We start from the raw sequence: 23,025 nt of genomic DNA on the forward strand, positions 1-23,025 counted from the left end.
AGGGTCTTCAAATCTAAGTCTTCAAGGACTGTTTTGAAACAAAACAAAAAAGTAATGTAGCAGTCATTGCCAGCAGAAACAAGGACCTTTTAAATCCAAAGCATTCATAACTCATTAAAAATAGTGTTCTGAAACTAATGTGAACTTAAAATTTATTGGTTTTTTACAGTCTCCAAAAAAAATCAGGGGGACTAGAAATTGAAACAAATGAGGAAGCTCCTCAACAAGGAACCAGAGAGAACAAAGCCTACAGCAAGCCTATCTCTCCATCACTCCATGCAAACTGTAAATAGGCAACCAGGCCTTCCTAAGAGGGAAGAGAGTTAGCTGGAGACACTCCTGCTGCAGCTAGGTCATGTTACAAGGGTGAGCTAAATTGCTAAGTGGCAGCTGGGCACTTCAAAGGGAACCTCTAGAAGACAGTAGCTGCATCTGAAAAGCAACTGGCCTCACCATCCCCCTCCCAGACACATGGCCTCCCTCATCCCTGTCACTTGAGCTAGAAGGGAGCTGTTTGTGAGGTCAGTGTGACCACTCCCCTGTTCACATTGCTATTACAAGTATGGGAGTATATTTGTAGGCAATGGAATGCAAGCCTTGACTGTGCCATGAGCCAGCAGCTGGCCAGAACTGAGTGCCATGTAGTTGCTGCAATGTGCCTGGCGGGCTCAACATTGTAGGGAAAGTTTGTTAGGTCTGCTCACAAAATGCCTTATAAGTATGTCCTAATCTTGCTTCAATTTTCTTAACCACTGGCTGGCTAAACCACTTTAGCACAAAGCACTTTTCTAGAAGGTGAGTTCACACTTTTCTGCGTAAAAGTTAGATTGTGACAAAAATGTCCTGCTATCATATGCTTTGCAGCAGTGCCCAGAGATATCATTAAAAATATAACTGTGCTCTCCCTTCTAAAACTGGATGCCAATATAATGGTACCCCACAAGACTAATGCAAGAGGAAGTTTAGTGGACTCTCAGGGAACCAAGAGGAAGCATACTGATAAATGTGGTTAGGAAACCACCCCTGATTTTCAGCCGCTGAGAACCAGGTAATGTGGACCATTTGAATGGGCACAGGGACTGTACACTGGAGATCAAAATTTCCTTTTCAATTTTTTGTTTGGCCTAAGCAAAATTGCTTAATACAGTAAATGAAGAAAGTTTATATTAACTTCAGACCTCTTGCTACCTGTTATATCCAATTAGACCCTTCAGTATCTTCAGGTCACTTAGATTTAACTCTCGTGTTCCGTATTTTGCTAAACGTTTTTCATCATATAGATTATGAAAGATTTGCATCTTTTCACATGGTGATACTGGTGATGTTCAGGAAATTAAATATTTCTTGTGTTGAATTAAACTTTGCCTCAGTAAGAAAATAATATTTAAATATATGCATGATTATGGCAGGAAGAAAAAATAAAAACATAAACCACAACAAATAAGCTATATTCTACATACAGAGTATTCAAATTTAGCTGCCAAAATATATAAAAAAAATTATACATGTAAAATAAATATACATGTAAACTTCTGTGCAAATGAGTTGTATCCTTAGATGCTCAGACTTCCATTGTTAGAGAATACCTGTTGCATATAAGTCTTAATTATACTAATTTCAACCTTAGAGGCAGCTGCCTTATTTAAATATGTTTAACAAATGTGAGCAAGCAGTAGAGAGTAGTGGCTGTGACACTTCACAGTTGAACTCTGATGTATGTGTTCTAACCTTGCTTACGTAATTCCACCACTAAGGGTAAAAACTGCACTGGTTCCACACAGCACAAAGCCAGGTTAGAAAGTCATTATCTGGAACTTACAATTTTGCTGAGCCAAACTAAAGAAGTAGCAAATAAGAACAACAAGAAGATATTCACAAAACAGGTAACTTAAACTCTCTTTGAGTGTTCAGATAAATATAACAGAGAGTGGTAAACCCCCCCAAAACCAAATTTAAGTAACAGCCATTATTAAACCAAAAGAATGTATAGCAATGAGTTTATAGTTTCTTGATGTACTACATCAATGGCATATCTTCACTTTCCTAGTTTACTGCTAAGCTATGAACGTGGAAGTAATTGCAGTTGCTGGCTTCTAACTCTCTCTGTAAACTATGGAGAGATAAACTGCTATTACTGCACATACACCCTACAAATAAACATGTTTTGACAATATAGGTGAAGGATAAAAAAAATCTGAAGTACACCAAAAGGAAAGCTAATGACAGCAATCATAAAGATCGTGGCAGAAAGTGCATGAAGGTCACTTATGGCACATACTAATTTGCTGCAGGCCAAAGGTTCATTCCATTCACATGAACAAATGCATTCATATTTTAAAGTAGAGGCCTCTCAAAAATCTGGAGTTGCTTAGATGCCTCAGATTTCTCACTTCTCAGCAAATGTGTGAGAATGCTACCTGCCACTTTCAAGTATTTACTTTGTATAGGAAATAAATTTCTGCAACTCATGAAGTCCATAAGGCACATACTATTTTGATATTGTTATCTGGATGAGTGCTATGCCAGAGTCACAATTTTGTGGTTTCCAGGATGAACCTATCAAGTGTTCTGGCAGAAATATGCTATTGTATTGTGTAATTTCTTTTCACTCCTTCCACAGAGAGTCTTCAAAAGAACTGCCCATGCTATCCAAACACTTTTTATCAATGAAGACTCTACTAATGATCTTCACCATTTCTTATGAACTACCATGAACTTCTGACATCAAACATTTAATTTAAAAGGGTATTTAACGCACTTCAGTATGATTCTGTGGACTGGGAGCAGATTACTTAAATGGGTAATCTGTACACTACAGAGTGAAACACACTCCTTCTGAAGCTTATGCATTTATACATGCCAACAGTCAAACTAAAAAATTTAGCTGTGTCTGAGGAGTTTTGAAAATCAAAAATGAAGAAAGAGATATTATCATTTTAAAAACACTATGAATTCATTAATGAAATTTAAATGAATGCTTGACCCAAAAAGAAATCATAGCAGCATATGGCATGATCCTACACTTTCATAGGGTTAGAAACTTTTATAGATTACCTTTTTTGCATCAATAGCAATGACAGAATCACAAGAAGCATTAGCTACTGATCTCTCAGAAAATACCAGGCAATTCCAAAATAATCTACTAGATTAACTCATCCTTTACATTTTTATATATGTTTTTGTTTGCTTATTTTCTTTTGAACTAGTGAAATTTCATCAAAAGCAATTTCTTTTCCTTCTTGGCAACTTTTAAAGCATAATTGTGTTTATTTACAATGTGTCCTATTTGGTTTGGTGTATTGAGATTTTGTAACAGCTATAAAGATTAGGAAATATGTTTTCAGTATAATTAACTGAAATCTGGTTTTCTATGACAAACTTTTAGCTTTCTTCCAGAGTTTCCTCTACTGACAGCCATTTAAACAACTATCATAGGAAAAAAAAGTTCAAAATCTAAGCATTTATAAGCATCAGAGCACAATTTCTCCATTGACTTGAGATTTTATTGTCAGAGATAAGATATGCAAACACAATAGTTGTAAAGAACATGATGTAGAACATACTTATTGATTTATGCTTGTGAAAAAATATTTTCTTATTCAGAGAATTTAATTTCAGAATACAGTACCACAATGAGTATCAGAAATTAACAAACCCAATCAGTTTAATGATTTGTTTTATCTAGCAGTAAGAAAGTGCTAAGAATCACAGCCTGCAGGCTGGGATGCAGCTATGCCATGCTGAGTACTGCTTTAGCACAGAATTCCGCACCAAGCATTTTAAATACCACTGTGCACCACCATCTCAACAGAGCTGAAGATCCTGCTGTGCTTGGTGCTGAGCTGAGGCACAGAAGGATGTGGATCTCAAATACCTGCATTCCTTCTCCACTCAGACACTCAGTTGCAGTGTAAAGCAGTCTGTGTAAAGCATCTCTAGAAGCAGCAACAAAAAGGTAGTGTGTTTATATGAACAGTTGTCATTTCTTAAATAGGCATTTCAAAAGTGAAATTCTGCAAAACTCTTTTTTGCCTTCCAAAGGTGTTCACCTTCAGCAAGAGCCCCATAACTTAGCAGAATAATAGGAGATCCTGTTATCTTAATGACTTAACAGGGTACATTGGTTCTGATGAAGAAGAATGTTATCTCTCCTGAGATACAAGAGCGAAATATAGAAAACTATGGAGAATGAGACAAGGAACCACTTGTTACAAGTAGTCTTCTGAAAATAAACAATGAACTATTCAAAACTAACTGATTGGCTTCCTTCTTGTTCAGAGTCAGTTCTACTTTCTTCCCATGCAGTCACAATCTTCTGTAATGTATTGCCAAATTCTGGCGAGGATTGATTTAAACGAGGATTGATTTCAAATATCAGAAAAAATCTCAAACAAGAACAAAGTCCTATTTAAAATTTAAAAGAGCCACAAATGTTTGTTACATTTTTTATATTTACCCTTACACAAACAAAAGACAAATTCTGACCCTAAAGAACTTACATTTCTTGGGAGTTGAGACAGGGGAGGCAAATTAAATAGTGTGCACAACTGTATTTCAGCAAGCTTGATCTTGTACACTTACTATTTTGAAAATGCTAATTCTGCATCGTTCCAAAAAAGAAGAAAAAAATTTTCTGCTAATTTAACTGATTACCACTAGCAAATGAAGATGACAATATCTCAATACAGAAAATTGATATAAGTGCTTGCTTGATATTTTCATAATATAAAGGAACTTTCTAGAGATTTTGCTTGCCTTTTTTTCCTAAAATCTTTCCTACTAGTATATATGAAAACAAATGTGTAAATTGTTTTTCTCTCAGTCTCAAGACCTGTTCCCTGGAAGTGAATATTTTGTAATTTTGGTTGACTTTCATCTCCATTCTGCTTTTTTAAGCATAGTATAATAGATTTATGTTGCATATTTAGCATAGGTCTTTCACAGAGCTCAATTTAAAATCTAGAAAATACTCCCTAAAGCATATTGTTTGCTTCTCGAAAGCAATTACTTCTAAGTAAACTGATACATTTAAACTCACATTAAAAATAATTAAGAGTATAACTCCTAATCATTTCCTAAAAAACATGAGGGAAAATAACAGGTCTATGACAGGGAAGGAGGAATTGTGGTAACCACTGTGCAGAAATACAGGTGACATAGTAGAAAAATCTATAGTAAACTTTTTTCCCCTAATGAAAAGTATGCTTAATTATGAATCTTGCACACTGAAAGAAACTTGACTCATAATAATCAGAAAAGATAAGGAGACAAAAAGATGCTGTAAAGTTACAGCTTATGAATAAAAGCACCACCTTAGAACATGTTACTTTCTGAAGTAACTGCACAGAAATTTTATTTATATTCTAGTTTTTGCACATCTGTTAAATACAGGTCCCTCAAGCCTTGCCTATTAGACTTTGAACACTATTTATTCATTTTACAGAGGTAAAAGTATAATCATTAGATTATACTTTAGCAGGAAATTTTGCCAGAATTTGCAACTACACAGAGGAATAACATGCCTCTGGTCTACCCACTCTGCAGTTGCTGACAACAACCTAGCACAGTAGGCATATTTGAAATCTTACTCCTTTTTTCCCACTGATCCCATGAAATGAGTAACAGTAGCTTATTGTCTATTACATGGCTCATGGAAATCCCAAGCCATTGTCCTTGTCATGTGCAGACTGACCATAAATTTTAAGTGCAGGGAATCCAAAGCACGGATAAAGTGCTAGAACTATTGAGCATGTACTTCATTATTGATAGAGACTCCCTTGGCTTTTGGACTTCAGATCTTTAACCCTGACACCCATCTGACCGGCCCAGATATTTTGCTACATCTATTTTATTAGAAGCTCTGTGCTACAAGGGACAACGAATGATACTTGTCCCTATCTTCAGCTGCACAGCCCAAGGAAAGTTCTTAAAGGAAAGCAAAGGAACTGGACTTTGCTCTTCCCAACATAACCACCTTTTGCTGCTCTTTTTTAGTTGCTTGCAGTATTACCTATTGACCATCCATGCTTCCACAGCAAATGCCCAGTGAACTCTTTGACTGTTATACTTCAGTTAATTCAGCCAAAGCAGCACAGCCTTGAACTGCAAGACCCAAAATACCTAAAAATTTTACTGAAGGCATTTCTTTCTCTGTTTCCAAAACTGTAAAACACAATGATAGTCTTTAACCTATGTGCCAAAAGCCTCTTTCAGTATCTAAGCATATCTGAACTTCTGCAATCTGGTTCACAAACTTCATACAACATGGATGTGGGACAGCAGCAACCATGCATAGCCAGATATAGCATTTTCCTAGAGTAAATAAAAATATGTAAAAAAGGAAGAGAGACATAGAATATAATGAGAGTTGCTCTTGGTAATAATCCACTTTATAGCAACAGATAACAGTGTTACTATTTTGCTGTTTTCTTTTAGTCCAGATAAAATGTTTCCTCAGAGTTTTCTTTAACAGTCATGAGATTATCACAGTTGGTGCAACAGATGTTGGTCCCTAGGAAGAATGGCCTGATCCTGTAAAACCTGCTTTCTCATGTGCCGGCCCTTTGAAATCAGTGGGATTTATGTAAATAGGGATTTGCAGGATTAGGTTTACAGTCTAGGGAGTCTGCAGTACTTCAGTCATACGTGTTCTAGTTTTGTTGCCTGGGAACTCAATGCACCAGAATAGCTTCTGAACAGGCCTTTAAAGAACATCCTTTACAGAAGAAGTATGAATCTGAACACAGTCCTTGCAAGATGAATTCAGCATTAGGACTGAGTTACTGTAAAACAACCAAATAAGATTCAAAGAGATCAGAGAGATCCATATTAACCTACAAAATACAAAAAGAATGTCTCTCAAATTTACAACTGTGAGGAAGGGGAGGAAGATAAATCAGAGACTCTTTTTTCCTTTCTTTGTTTTTCTCATTGTTCCTAAAGAGAACATGACATTCCATATGTATATTTTCTTATTCCAGCATTAAAACGCAGAGGTACAAACATTCTGTATGAAGTAACTTTGGGTTACTAAGGAGACAGAAGAAGAAAGATTACTATTCAGAAATCAACAGACCTGTCTAGTTCAGGGGTTGCAAAACTGGTGCTGTTGGCAATAAAGATGGCATCTTCCAGCACCCCCTACTCACACACACTCTGGGGTTGTCCTCATGCAGCCCCTGCCCGCTCCTCCCTAGCCCCACACCCTCTCTCTTCCCTCACCTCACCCATTCCCCACATCCACACAAGTTGTGGCAGGAGTTGGGTTACTGCTGCAGTTTTCATTGGCAAGGAGGCACAAACAGCTCAGAGCCACCTAGCACTCAAATACTGACAGAATCCAAAAAACTGATGAGTGTGAACTGTCTGTGAAAACACTCTGTGAAGACAGGAAATGCTGGCATATTTATTCATCACCAATGATGTCCAGAGAAGCAGTTACTCTGCCACTCAGCTCTCTGCCCCTCAGGCAATGAGAAATATGTCAGCATGGCACTGGTGGGGCCTCACCTTGAATCCTGTGTTCAGTTTTGGGCTACTATGGCAAATACTTTGAGGTCCTGAAGCAAATCAAGGAAAAGGGCAAAAGAGGTTGCAAAAGGTCTAGAGAAAAACTTCCATGAGGAGCAGTTGAGAGAGTTGGCATTCTTTAGCCTGGAAGTAAAAAGGAGAGTCCCCTCCTGAAAGGAGACTTTGGTGCTCTCTCTGTAACAATCTGAAAGGAGATTGTAGCCAGTGGTTGTCAGCCTCTTCTCCCAAGTAACAGGACATAGGGCAAGAGGAAACGGCCTCAAGAACAACCAGGGGAGGTTTAAATTGATTATTAGGATATAAATCGATCACCAAAAGAGGTTTCAAGCACTGGAACAGGCTGCCTAGGGGAGCCGTTGACCTGCTATCCCTGGAGTCAGTGAAAAGAGGAGTAGATGTAGCACACAGGGATTAGTGGTGAACTTGGCATTGCTAGTTTCCTAGTTGGATTTCATGATTTTAGAGGTCTTTTCCAACTTAAGTGACTCTAGGATTCCATGTGCCACTTTCAAAGAGGCCATGTGTTACCAGAGACAGAGAAATCATCAACAAAAACCAAAGGCACTTTTGTCAATGCATAATGACAAAGGATGTATTCCAAACAGCATGCACTCAGACTGGAAACTCCATATCAAACACCTCATGACAGACACAGTCATATGCATATATTATTATTATTGGAAAATAAAATACACATATAACAGAGACAAGTTCAAATTAATCTGTGGTTACTCCAATGGGCAAATTTTTCCAGAGTAGATTGACATCATCCTGTAGGGAACCCAAAGGAGCCGTTTACAAGAAAGCACATGAAGATGCCAGATGAATGCAATTTTGCTGCTTTCAGGACCCACATGAGCTTCCTCAGACCTCAGCATGGTGTTTCTGGTTATCACTATGTTGTTATAACACATAGGCAAACTTTGGCAGAATCAAATTTAAAAACTGTGGAGTCTTTTTGGAACTTTTGTAACATGTGTACATTAATCACTAAATTCTGTTCCGTTCATTTTGACACCTGTTTCCAGGGCATTATCCACTACTACTGCCACTTCATAGTGTCTCAACTGCACTTTTTGGTCTCTGACAAGGGTGCCCATCAATGGCAAGAGAAGTGTCATAAGCACAGAGAAGACTGAATCTCATTCTACTGTAACATGGAATTTAAGAAAAAAATCTATGTATAGCACTCTCTCTAGGTTCTCCCATTCCTCCAGATGGAATAGGGAGATCTGTGTTTATGCTCATCCTACTGTGAAACATGTCAGCAAGCCCAAGTTACCAATAATATGACTTGAATTCTGACAAGGTCGAACTGGCTGGACTATATTTAAAACACTTTTATCTTACTGGAATAGGATAATGTGTTCTAAGACTATATACCAGAGGAACATAAGACCCTTCTGCTGATTTAACCTAGTCTCAGAAGCTTAAGTTCTATACTGTGCTTCAGGTCAATTACAGCTGAACAATGAAGAAGAACAGCACAGGACTTTAACACAACACTGGCCTTCTGATCAGAAACTAAGCAGACTTTGTCCAGAAAATCAATTTAAAGAACTGCAAAAATCTGAGAGAAAGTTTGTGTGATTTTAGTTGCTCATTGGTTGAGAAGTCAAAGCTCAGAAAAGGAAGAAATTTTACTCCTGTATTAGCACCACTGAACCCTGGTATGTCATTTTAGTAGATGCTCCCTAAACCTGTCCCTGATTAAAAAACCACCGTCCTCATCATTAGAAAGATCCTGATTTTTTTTCTTAAGCATATTCATAACTGATGAAATGTTGTGGCTTTACTTCTTGGCCTACCTATAAGGAAGGCTAATCAGAAAACTAGAAAGTTTCTAGCTGCCTCCAAATAATTCAGACTTTTTCCTCATGTACACAGAGCAACCAAAACTAGACAGGATTGAAAAACATCACTAGTTCTTTCAGTTGTATGCAATTAGTAGTGTGTGAGTCTTTCCAACAATTATTGCAACTTCATTCTAGGACTTGGTTCATACTACTGAATGATCAATATAAGTATTTGACTCAATGACAATCCTTATCCTGAACCTGAATTACATCTTTGAATGCACATTCTTTATGTCACACAAATATTGAAGGACAAACAACAGATTAATTGCTGGCCCTAATGCTGTGTTTGTGAGTGCTAAGAAGCCATTCCAAATGTTCCAAAAAGGATTAATGCAGTATAACAAGTCTATTTAATTACTGAAAGACCAGTGATCCTCATTTTACTATAAGCAGCTTTTCCTTTATTTGGAGGTTGTAAATAGAACAGAAATCACTACAGGACAAGTATAATTCTTGTCCCAGAATATTCAAGTTATATCCACAATATAGTGGAAAAATGTATGAATGGCCAGGAAGATCTCTATACACACACTGATTTGTGTATGGTAAAGCAAGATCAGCATATGTTTTAAAATACACCAGAACTCCTCACTATAAAGTGCAAAAAAACAATTTTATGCTCTAAGTAACAATTTGATATGTTTTCTTAACTTAAAAAAAAAAGGCAGCAATTAAGCCAGTTAAAGTAATTATACATAGCTTTAAAACACGTTCCCTTAGGTTTAATAAAACCACCTAAGGCTGCGGCTCCTACAACATAAGCCTCCACAAGTCACTGAACTGCAGGCCATAAACTCACCTATGAATGCATATATGGCAAAATCACAACCTGATATCCTTTAAATTCTATGTCTGAATCCAAAGGGCCAATCAATTTTTCAATTCTCTTTTCTGCACAAGCTGGTTATTCTTTAACTGGAAGTTAAACAATAGAATAAGTTTTTATGTTAACCCTTGTTTTGCTTAAACTGCACTGCTTCAGTATCAGCTGGAAAAATGCATGGACACACCTAATTTTTGAAAATTATAGCCACTTCCCACTCTGAGAAGCAGACACAGTAATTTTGTAGGTGTCAGTATGGCTAGCTCGTTACCAAACCTAAAATATCATCATAAAGGAAGGAATGAGGAAAGCAGTGACTGAAGAAGTAAAAGTAGATGGCATACTGGGTCCAAAAAACACAGGCTACTAATTACTTAGGAGCGTTTCACTACAATCATTTGGGGCTTCAGGGAAAGCTCAGCCGTCCAAGACTCAATCCTGGGCTAAGCCCCTACAGACCAATGTTGTGCCCATTAGCTGCCTCACAAATCAGACTTCTCCAAGCCTGGGAGATGAAACATGTTCATGGCCAGCATGTTCCAGATAATAGGTACACTGTTAGATTAGCTTTATGGTGGGTTTCATCTCACACCTCACCAAATTCCTGACCATCCATCCTGAGCATGGGACCACGGTGCAGGAACTTTAGTATTCAGACCTTTCTGTCTGGAGTATATTTTTGCTTCACGGTCACAGGGCAGGGAAACTCAGCGAGCTGCCTGTGCCAGGGGCCATCCCAAGGGCCAGCCCTGCCCTGACGGAAGCAGGGTGAGGAGGAACGCTGCTCCCAGCGCCCCGCTCCCCTGTGAGGGCCAGGCCTGCTGCGGGGTTTCGCCCGACGCCTCTCCTGCGGAGCACTACCACCGCAGGGCTCAGAGGCAAGGAATGCTCCGTGCCGGCCCTCCCTGCTGGGGCAAGTTCCTTCTGTCTGGGCATGAGAAAACTGGGTACAACGTTTCTTTACGATACAGAGCCCTCTTGGGGGCTGGGCACCAGCACATGGGTTTTGCTTGCAAGAATACAGTGACTTTTTAGCCAGTACTTATCTCAGTTTTTACCACAATCCTCGCTGGGCCAGCACTGAAGCAAGAGGTTTTCTCTCTCCCCGGGTCCAGACACACAGAGATATTAATTAACTTGCCTGCAGTCACCCGGTGAGACAACGGCGGGGTTGGGGACCAGGGACAAGGACTTTTAAGTCCTTGCAACTAAACGTTGAGTCATACTTTACATTGCCATCACAGCCACAGCATTCAAGTTCCTCTTACACCAGCATTCCCACCCTCTTCCTTCAGAGGAACTATGTAACTGCAATTAGAAATCACACCTAGCTTGCAGAGTTTCACACAGAAAAAAATGTTTAAACATATGCAAGTGCACAGGAATGCTGTATGTAAACATACCATCTGATTTCTTTTTCAAGAAGCAAAAAAGAATAAGTTTACAAAGAAATCAGTTGTACTGCAGAAATACAAACCTGCTCATGTGCTGTGAAAGTCAGTGCACAGTGCTGTGGAAGAATATGGGGTTTAAACTATGTCAACTCAATTGAAAAAATCCATTCATATGAGCTAAGTCTAAGGCTAAGGAGTTAAAAAAAGAGTATGCCAATTATCTGATGACCACAGGAATACAAATTTACTTGCTTTATAATGGTATCAGTACTAGTCTATAAGCTTTCTTAACTTAGCCACAGTTTTTTGACAGATCCAGCCACTGATTTTGAAAGGCTCTACTTCCTAAAAAAGTGTCACAATGCGGCACATAATTAGATGTAATACTCATTTCTACAAAATAAACTGTGCCAGCAGTCAAATTGTTGGTAATTATGGGAAGCACAAAGTCTACATCAAGAAGCTGACATTAGCATCTGAGCTACTGACAGTAGGCAGCCTGTCAGGCTAAGCATCCAATGACTGCCCCCCACCAAGAATAATTCTTAAAGACAAGTAGCTTCCACTAGAAATAATGTATTCCACGTTTTGTTTTTTTTTTACAGAAGTCATATAAAGATTGTTCTTTCTCCCTTTTACTAAGATTAGATACTGCATCAAGCATAGTGTTTAAAGTCCTCTGCTTTAGAAACCATGACTGCTTTTAAATACAAGTTATGTCATTAGAAATTGATGTTTTGGTATTAGAGAAATCAATAGCCACTTATGACATTGACAGGAAACACTCCTCCATTTCACACCAAAAATCTGGTTTGATCACTCTTGAGTCCTAAAAATTGAAATACTGTGCATACTCATTAGATTTTCATTACAAAATATTTTCAAAGCAGAACATTCTTCCCAGCGCATCCCACTCATACAAAACTCACAGTGAAATGAGATTGACCAAGACCAATGGTGTTTCCCCTTGAAAAAAGTAGTGACCCCATGCACCCCAGAACAACAGGAATGCACAGCAGTCTGAGGGGATGGAGTTTTCCTCCAGCTCCCAGAAATTCCCTCACTACCTCTTCTACTGTGAAGGGCTGTCAGTTTGTCCCCCTCACTGTCGGCAGACAATAGGTGGTGACATCACCGAAGGACTTCCAAAGGAGGATACAGATGCTCTGGAGGGACACTGAAAACCCACTGGGGTGTAAATTCAGGGCTGAGGTCTTCTTGTCAGCAACCACCACAAAGAAGTGGAGGAAGTGGCATGGCCACTGAACAATGGAGAGGTCAAGCAGTTCACAGCCATTTCATGACCCAGACAAACCAAGGTCAAGAGATTCAGGTAGCAACTTGGCGTGGGCATGAGTTACAGCACAAATGAATTGTTTTAACAAATCAGCTTTGGTCAATTAAACCTAACAAGATGTATTGCATCACATAGCCAGGTTCTTGACACTAAGGCCAGGAGCTGAGGCCAGCCTCGTAAAACACATCTTTTAACATGGCATAACAAATTTAAGGTAATCCGTCTAGAAACTGCAGATGTCAGAGTAAGTTGTCTTGATTAGGAGAAATTTTCATACTTTTAAATCAGGGACACTGGAGTGGAGTTATCCCTTCAAAAAGTCTGACATAATTTTCAATGGCATTACTCAGGCAATGGAAAGCTGATGCTGGCAGTATATTTGCTATCTCTCAGACACAATGCACATCCGTAATAATCTTCTAAACATTTCCCTGTTAGCTACTTCACAAAAAAGGCTGAAAATGGTTTGGCATTTTAGCCCAATGCAATTCACAAGCAAAATTATATACTATTTTAATTTCATTCAATTTCTAAAGGCATAGAGTTTGTAATTACTGAATTACATGCACATTGTTTTGTTTCTATTTTAAAGAAAAATATGCAAATTTTATGACACCTCAGAAGATGCTTATGAGGAATATGGCAAGGAAATTGACTGGAAATTAAAATACAATGCTAGTTTTAAGATAAATAGATAACCATCTTTCAGTTTTTTGAATTGATCCTTTATGAAAAAATGTGTAGTAACTCATCAGGTTAATATTACTTGGAGATAAGGAAGTCAAATAGGTAAACAATATGTTCAAAAGATGGATACTTATAATTATCAATTGTTAAATAATTCCAAACAATATAGAATATACTTACGTGTGCACACCATTTGTCTCCAACAAACAATCACAGAATTTTTTCCCTAATTTCTCAACAACCACACCAAGTTTCTCAGAGTTCACTACCTGTTCATTTTTGCATTTGGCTTTCCTGTTCACTTTCTGAGGAAGAAAATGGGAACAGTTTTGATCAATTTCCATAAGTATTTTATTCAGAGGGGAAATAAAAAGCCTACTTAAAGCCACTGAGATGTCTTTAGTGAAGGTGCCTTTATGGAAGGACACTGGAAAACTTGACATGTCCCTTCTACTCTGGAGATGGTGCAGTTACTTAATAAAAAAGTGCAAGGTTTCACTGAGAAAAAAGAACACAATGATTGAAGGGGATTCAGCTAAGCTTTCACATCCTTCCTCATCACAGTAACTTCTCCTTATTTCAATAGTATTTCTTGGGGTAAAAACAAACAAACATACATGTCATTTAAAAATTCCAAACACCAAAGGCAGTTCGGAACAAATTAAGGTTAAAATTACTCCAAGGTCCCCATAATTTTAAGTCACCTTTCTGACTTGAAAAGGGGTCTCATATAAAGTGGAACATAACACACAAGAGTCATAAGGCATGTAGGCAAAAGCTCTGGTCCTCAGGTAATCTAAAAACATTCTAAACACTATGATTGATAAACAAACTTTAGACTATCAGCCGTTTCTGCAAATGCCCCCCAAACACCAAGCGCCCATCTGAAGTGCCCATCTCCCACCACTCTTTTTGGGGACAGGGCAGAGATGGGACTTGGTGGGAGGGGACTAGGATAAAAGACACATTAAAATGTTGATGTTCCCAAGAAGCAGCTAAAGAAATATGTTTATTTAAAATTTTAAAAGCACAATATACTTCAGAAAAGGAAAAAATCCCCTCAGAGAAAAACTGGTGGGGAGAGCACAAGTAAACTTTTTGTCAATAAAAAGATGACTGGGGGGAAATATAAACAATTGTGCTAGAAGAATGCTTCCAGGTTCACACACAGCTCACTGCTAAAAGACAGTACAATAGACACACCAAAATGAATTCGGCTTTCTCTAAGACAGAGCTAATAATCTGAGATTTACTTCCCTTTTCCTAGTTCTGAGACTTTCAAACCTCTTCTAATCCAGGTTTCAATGCCCTGAGCCATGGTTTTAGCAAAAACTTCTAAACAGAGTTTAAAATTACAAAAATTAAAAAGAGATACAGAATAAAATCATGAAACCTCCCTATAATTAATGACATCTTGTTTGACATCTGTCAAACAAACTGAATAGTATCAGAGACTTCCTTCCCTTTTCACAATCACTGTAAATCTGTAAATCTGTAAAGCAGCTCCTCATAAGGAGCCTTTTTCACCCCACAGTGGAAGGAGCAACCCTATTCAGTTAACATAGCCATTTAACTTGATCTGAAAACTATCCTAGTCCCAGCAATTACATCAAAGAAACATTTCACCTTGCTGGTGAGACTGGAAAGTAGCACTTCAGGAAACCTCTTGAGTTACAGTGTTTGGCATTGTGGACCACCATTTCCGAGGGCCACCTATACTTGACATGACTATGCTACTACACTAGCAGCAGGGAAGAGCAGAAGGAGGAAACACAGGAAAAAAAAAAAAGAAAGCTAAATAAGGAAGTGGACTTGACAGCAACCTCATGCAATTAACTTTAAAATCCAACCTGCAGTGGCATTTAGTGTTCAATTATCTTAATGAAGTTTTCACAGTTAGAGTGAATTCAAATATGCATGAACATTTAAGAAATGTAAAACATAAAATCCTGCTTTAAATTTAGGTATTTCCTTTATTAATGAGTCCTCTTGTATATAGTTTAGAATAATCCTTTTTGTTCACAGTATTCCATCTGAAACTACCACAAAGCAAGAATTTTCTGATGCAGTTTCCATTCTTTACTTTATCGCTTCTTGTTTTGAACTAAATGTCGCTCATAAATTAACAATGACCTCTATGTTTTCAAGTACCTGAACAGAACTTATTTAAACTTAAGTTTCTTTTATCTTAAACACAATTTGTGTTATTAACCCTGTGAAAATTAGTGTGTCAGGTAAGAAAAATCAGAATTAGGTAAATGTTCCTTCTTGAAATGCACATAAATTTAATTCCTGTTAACAGTAAATAATTTAGCACTAAATAGTGCTAAATAGTGGAAATTTTCCTTTTCTTTTTCCTGACCTGCATTCCTGCTCTTAAGAAAGCTTTTTTAAATTAAAAAGAAAAAATTAAACATTTTGAATTCTGCAAACCGACTATCTGAATGCTAGTTCACACATCAATGTTCTGAAAAAATGAAAATTGGTAAGTGGCCTTTCAAAATGTTTCAGTATCCTAGATCTTCATAAATAAAGAAACTATAATAATAAATTGAGAAATATTACTACATCCATATATAGACTGGATTAACCTCCATTTCCTAATGGCAAATGTCTTTCTTGCCCATAATTTTCAATACAATAGAGACAGTCAACAACGAAATAGTTATCCAAAATTTTACGTTAGAAAACTAGAAAATAATAATAACAGTGTCTTTTTCAGTTGACACAAAAAAGTTTTTTCAAATTTGCATTCTCTTCACGCCTCAACAGACTGGAATTGTCCAGAGCAATTCAGTTTTTAAAAGGTTGATTATTCCCTATGAGATTTTTAAACTACTAAAAGCTCTTCTCATACTAGGGCAGACAATGTATAAACTCATACTTTTGGTTCTGTACTGGCTTTCTGATTCAAAATTGAGATTTAGAGCAGGTATCACACGCCATTTCACTGTGCTAGAAACAAGGTCCTGGAGCATACAGAAGCCTGTAGGTACAGGCAGTAATAAGCTCTATTTCCTGCTGTTCCTGCTGTACCTCATCATTTGCTCTGTAAGCTCCCAACAAATCACCTCGCACTTTTTTATGTCCTTCTGCAAAACAGGTAAAATGTTCTACTGCGTGTTCCCAGGTAAAGTATTCAGAAGGAGGCAAATCATTAAGATTAAATGAAGTAGAAACAATCAGCAAATGGTTGATTCATCTAAGCTCATTGCTTTTTTATTAATTGTATGTGGGATCATCAGTGCACACAAAAAAATGCGAACCCTCATCCAAAATCTATCTGGGTGGTGTGGTATTTAGGCATATAACCATAATATGACTTAACCAGGAACTGCTTAAAACATTATTTTGAGCGGGATTTTTAAGTGGAAAATTCATGTAGTCACAGCAACCTAACAAAAAACAATTTCATTATCATTTTAAAATATTAACAGAATGAATTTTCTCAACTTACAGAATGAAAACTCAAATGTAATGTGAAACTACTATGCAAACCTCTTTCAAAATTTGAGCTCCCAATAGACATAAATTGACAAAATTCAAAAAAGCTTTTAAAAATATTAAGCCATTGATAAACCCACCCACTCCTGCAATTCAGACATATCTCATTAAAAAAAGAATTACAATTCCTTCTGGAAGAGGGCATGTTTTCCAAGCAAGACAAGACACACGTGTTGCCAGGACTGTCTGAATTGGGAAAGCGATATCCCCACTTGGCTTGGGATTGCCAGTTTGCTGGCGTTAAGCTCAGGGCAGAAGCATTTCAGCTTGATGCGGCGGCAGCACCCTGGACCCAGCTGAGGTTATCCGCAAGCGCGCTCTTCGGGAGCGTGGGCACCACACCGGGGTGTGCCCGTGCCCCCTCCCACGCCCCCAGGGCAGGGCATGGCACCTGCATGCAGCAGGGCACTGCCAACCTCCCCGCACAGGGCCAGCTCAGCACGAGAGCCCTGCACACAAAATTCTCCCCCTGGCCAGCCAGTGCCCTCGCTGCTCTCTAAGCTTTCTCTTGCCTTTTTCTGTTTTCTTCCCTGGCCCAGTACCCCCCCTCCAATCCTCAAGAGACAGGACACAGTCTAGCAACTCAGGGACTCACATAGGCCAGGCTTCCTTCTGCGCAGCCCTTTGGGTAGAGCTGCTAATCCTTCTTATTAATTAACGAGATAATAGCAGTTAACCGGAAAGCAATATTAATGTTAACTATCTAGGAAACTTCCAAGAGAAATTATTTATTCTTTTTGCCAATTTCCTGATAACAAAGTTGCACAGCTGGAGCTGTGGTAGCATCTTGACGGTGTAAGAAGTTAAAAAACGAAGAGTGCCTGAACACTACGGGACTAAGGACATCTGCACCTATTTTCTTCCCCACTCTTTTAAAAGAGCCTCTCTTCCTTTGACTCCAGACTTTATTAACAACTGGGAACGTGGGCTCCCCCAGTTATATCACCCTTACACGAGGACAAAGGAGAGTATAAACAGTAACATGACTGTTCAGATAAATGTACTCTGAGAGACACATGCACTAAAAATACTTAAAAATCTTAACATTTACATGTAGCACTGCTTCAGTTGTTTAAACTCTTAAACTACCAAGGTGTACTATGCTTCATTCAGTATATGCTGAATTACCTAACATCAAGTTTGCGTTTTATTCATGCTGCAAAAAAAAGTAGTGGAGATGAAGAGGGAATTCAGAATTATGCAGACAAGGCACATTGCTATAGATATTTTAAGTTTTGGAAAAAAATAAGGCAATTTCTAGCTTTTGTGTTTTAAATTAGTCACTGTAAGAGTAAGTAAAATGTCCATCTCAAGGAGAGATTTATATTATCTTGGTTCTGTTGCAGCAAACAAGTACTGCAGCTTTCATTCACTGATTGTCAAAAACTTTCCAATGTGCCCACTGCAATGCGGATGCCAACCAACGAATCAAAGGCATTCAGCAACTAGACAAAGAGGGTCTGATGCCAACCTCGGTGCCACTGGCAACCATTATTGGCATCAAGCACATTGTCTGCCTTTTTTTCCCCTCTCCTGGCACTCGACAAACAAAATGGCGGTTCTTGTAGCAACGGGAACACAGCATAAGCGCTGCGCTGAATTAAATACCATCAAATGATTTTATGGACTGAAATGCATTTCATACTAAATGATAGACACTCTCTGATGCTCACAGGAAAAAAAAAAGGACAATTCTGTCAATAGAAACAATGTTCACACCATTTTCAAGTTGGGGTTTTATAAACAATCTGTGTGGGACACACGCACCCCCCTGATACACACAACACTCAGAGCCCCATAGAACCCCCTTGTGATTAATAGTTATTTTCATATTAAACATTGATGACAATGTATACTTCCCATTTTCTTCCTCCTTTTCAGTCAAAGGAGCAGCATTGCAACCTATGTCAATCTTCTTTTTTTCTTTTTTTTTCTTTTAAGAGGATAGCATAAAATGAATAGAGGGGAAAAAAGATGCTGAATTTGAGATGAGCGAAAAGTAGCATCTGATGAAGTTCATCAATGATAGGACTTCATAGATCAGTCCTTATTTCTTCTTTCAAGACAGACATGGAAGTAGAAGCTCTTTTTGTTAAGAACTGAAAACATTATTGACACTTCTAGATCTGGAAATTGTCAATATATTGTAACATTACTCTGCACTGCAATGCGGATGCCAACCAACAAATCACAGACATCCTAGGCTAAACAAAGAAGGTCTGATGCCAATCCTGGTGCCACTGGCAACCATCACTGGCACTCGAACTATCCTTCCTCCTCTTTTTTCCCCTAATCTTCTATTTTAAAGCAACAAAAAAAGCAAACTATTTGGCCCTTTTTTCATTTTGTGTGCTAATTCCTTCTTCATATTTTGTTCAGTGATTTAATTTTTTTATGTGTCCACTTAGCTGTTACATGGTGCTATTAGGCGTTTATATGTTCTGAAAGATAAATAAAAAGAAAAATGCCATAGGTATAATGCAACATTTTTGGTTGACTTCACGCATATCTTTCACAGAGCCTGGCACTCTTAATCAAGTACCCTAAAAAGTGCCACAATTAACCTGATTTCAATGAATATAGAGAATCAAAGTTTGATAAAATGGGAAAAAAATTACATAGACAACTAAATATAACTTTTTCAAGAAGAGAGCCAACAGATGTTAATGGAAGACTTAATGTAAAGCAGCAAAATACAAAAGACATGCAGTTAGCAATAAACAAAAAGGTCTTCTATGAGTGACTTGGAAATAGAAATTACCCAGCTTCATTTTCAGTATATTCTCAAAGTAGCACTGTGTAACTGAAAGTTATAATATTACAACATGCTTAACTTCCTCATTTCCAATTAGACAAAAGTGTTTTAAACAAACTTCTATTCTCAATACATTTAAATCAACAAAATCAACTATGCCCTGCAATTCCTTCTCCCACTTCAAGTTACTGCCTTTCAACAACTTATAAGTCAACAATGTGTTAAGAGTACTCTGACCCCAGCTTCTTTGGCTCAAGAGGTACTTAAACTGTTTTGCCTCCCTTTGTAGTTTTGACTTTTAGAGACAGGTAAATCCATAGAATTAATCAGTAAGTTATGAGTTATGCTATATGCATTCATAATATAATTTGATTTTTTTTCTACAAAAGGAATTTAAAGGTAAAAATTACTTGTAATTAAGCTATTTTGTTTAATGTTGTCAAAGAAATCTTTCTTCCTATATTATTTGGGATCAGATTTACCAGACTCCGCAGCTACTTAAAGTCACTGTAAAATATCTGAACGTGTCTACTGCTGTGGAGAGACAAAAAAACCCCAAAAAATACTAGGGGGAGTGCAGGGGTGGGGGGAGAAGCCAATATTTTTTTCACAGCAAATAATACATACATTCACAAAAACAGTTCTTCACTTGCATGAGTAAATGCTAAAAGATAATTACTTAAAACAAAATATTTCATTTTGCAGCTCTCCTCTTAAAAAACGAGTATACACCAAATGAAGCCATGCAATTTTACTTTTTTGTTGCTAACAAAATCAATTCAATTTGTTTTCCAGTTAAATCCCATAGTTATTTACCAAGCATCAGATAACAGCCTGCCATCTGCCCTTCTGCAGGCCATTTCTACCTACTACCAGGCCAAGTTGTGAAATGGCCCACCATCTGCAGATGGTCGAACTTTCCCTAGTTGAGATCTGCGGCTAAAAAAGAAATGCATTATTACTGCTGATCAGCCAGCATTACAAAGGCACTTAGAAGACAGTATCATTGTCAGAAAGAACCAAAATGACCCTAACAGAGAAAAAGTACTTCAGAAGACTTACAATCAGAGAAAAAAAAAAAGAAAGAAAAAAACAAACCAACACCTTTATCTACTTACAGCCATTTACAATTTTAGGGAACCTGCCTATGGGTATTGTTATTGAATATCCAATATATGAAATATGGCTAGTAGGTTTTTCCCCTGACACATGATTATCAGAAGCCCTGTTTTTATTTTCATTCTGTAATACTAAGTTTAAGAGGCTTTTCCATAGAGCTCCTGCAATTTTCCACATTTCCATTACCTGCCAAATAAAAGTATATGAGTGTGATTATGAAAATATACTCTTCATAAAAATTTCTCAAAATATTACCACCTGGATCTTTGTTTTAAAGCTCAAAGATAAGATGAGCTACTGATGTAAAATATGAATAAAACATTACATGTTGTGTGCTGCAATTCTGATTCTATTTGGCATTTATATGAAATACTGCCGTGATAAAGTATTTCCAAGCTTTGTTTTATAGGCATGAGAAAGTCTACAATTGCTCTTCAACATGATCAGTTTAAGGATTGCTTCTTGATTAATTATAACAACAAAGACAATAATAAATATTTGTAGTATTTATTGTGACTGTGCAATTGCATATACCTGCACCTATTCTTAATAGTACTGGGGTGGGGGGTTTTGTTTTGTTTTTCTTTAGAAACCCAATTTGAAAACAATAACGTTTTCTGAAGTCGCAACTATGTATTGCCACTTTTTCACAATAAATAAAAGGCAACTTCAGTGGAATGAAAGTACTGCTTTGGTACATGTCTCTCTCGCTCGTGAAAGAGGCACGCGTGTCAAATATGCATGTCATACAGGTCCGCAGGAATTTTTGTGTGTTTAAGTACATATGTATATAGGCTGATTTATAAATGGATATGTAGCCACACTCCATCTATGGACCACAGAACAATGCTTCACTGGAAGCCAGCCCACAGGGGAAACAGGGCTGCTTGGAGTCAGAGTCTGACATACTAACATAGAAACATGACAGTCTGCTTCCTACCTTGCTCCTGCACGTAGTATGCCAAAAACAAATCAAGCTCCTTGACTGATACTGTTATGTGATGTGGCTGGACGCAAAGTGCTGGATTTGTGCAATGGGGGGATTTCATGAGACGTTCTCCATCCGTACTTTCCAAGGGGATGCCTTTGAACAGGATCACCATGACTAGATCCAGACGCCAGACTTTGTCAGCCTGTCGCAGGCAATCGATTCTCCTAATCTTGCCCTTCTGGTCAGGATTGGACAATACACAGCATGGGTGCTTCTTCCCAGTAACTGTGAGCACAAAATCCTCCCGGAACTCTTGGCGAATATCTTTGCGCAGCTTGGCCAGGAGCCTGGATGCCCACTTCTGTTTAATTTCAGGCTTTTCACTAAGTAGCTCATCCTTGACTGCTCTTTCCTCATCCTTTGACATTCGTTTCTCATGTTTTTTAAAGTACTTGCGTTTTCGAGCCTGAAGATTGAACCAAGTATAGGCAATTGCACGCACATGTGGAAGAAGTGCCTCAATGAACGGGTGAAATTCATCCTGTGGAAAGAAGTGAAGGAAAAAAAAGAAGAAGAGAACAAGAAAACTCAAAGTCAGCAAGTTCTCATAACCAAAGCACCATCAAGAAACATTTTTGAAAATCTTTAAGTGAATACGAGATGAAGAGAATAAACACTTAAAATTTACACAAATTTCATATTTCATTCTTTGAAAGAACTATGTGAAAATTTTATTTTGTACTCCTCCCCTCACTTCATCCTACAACTCTGCAGAGACAACATAATTTAAGAGATGCTACCAAGATGTTTTGTTCCTAACATTTAAATATTTGAACAGCTAACATCAAGAAAAGTACCATTGCAAAAAGAGGACACTGCACGGTTTTAAAAAATCTGAGCAGAAATGTTCAGAAGGCTGAGGCAAATGCCACAGTTCATTTCTCTTCTCTGTGGCACAGAAACACAAAGCATATACATGCTCAGTGTAATGCCACACAGTTCCCGCTTTTGGAGCATGCTCTCAGCAAGAGACTGCTGGTGGCACAAAGAGCATGCGCCATTAAACTTGATCCATTTTCTTATCAAACGTCCAACATTCCAGCACTGAAACAGCACCATTCCAGTG

The 23,025-nt window shown here is 37.9% G+C and overlaps 1 protein-coding gene across 7 annotated transcripts in view; it reads right to left on the bottom strand.

Annotated features, from left to right (window-relative positions):
• Positions 1 to 23,025, bottom strand: part of NFIB (nuclear factor I B) — a 169,840-nt gene that overhangs the window by 141,047 nt on the left and 5,768 nt on the right. For all 7 annotated transcript variants that reach the window (XM_064735284.1, XM_064735288.1, XM_064735283.1 and 4 more), the window contains exon 2: positions 21,909 to 22,440. In XM_064735284.1, the coding sequence (XP_064591354.1) occupies positions 21,909 to 22,440 (532 nt within the window). The remainder of the gene's footprint in view (positions 1 to 21,908; positions 22,441 to 23,025) is intronic.

Source organism: Zonotrichia leucophrys, chromosome Z, assembly GCF_028769735.1.
Source record: "Zonotrichia leucophrys gambelii isolate GWCS_2022_RI chromosome Z, RI_Zleu_2.0, whole genome shotgun sequence".
NCBI lineage: Eukaryota > Metazoa > Chordata > Aves > Passeriformes > Passerellidae > Zonotrichia > Zonotrichia leucophrys.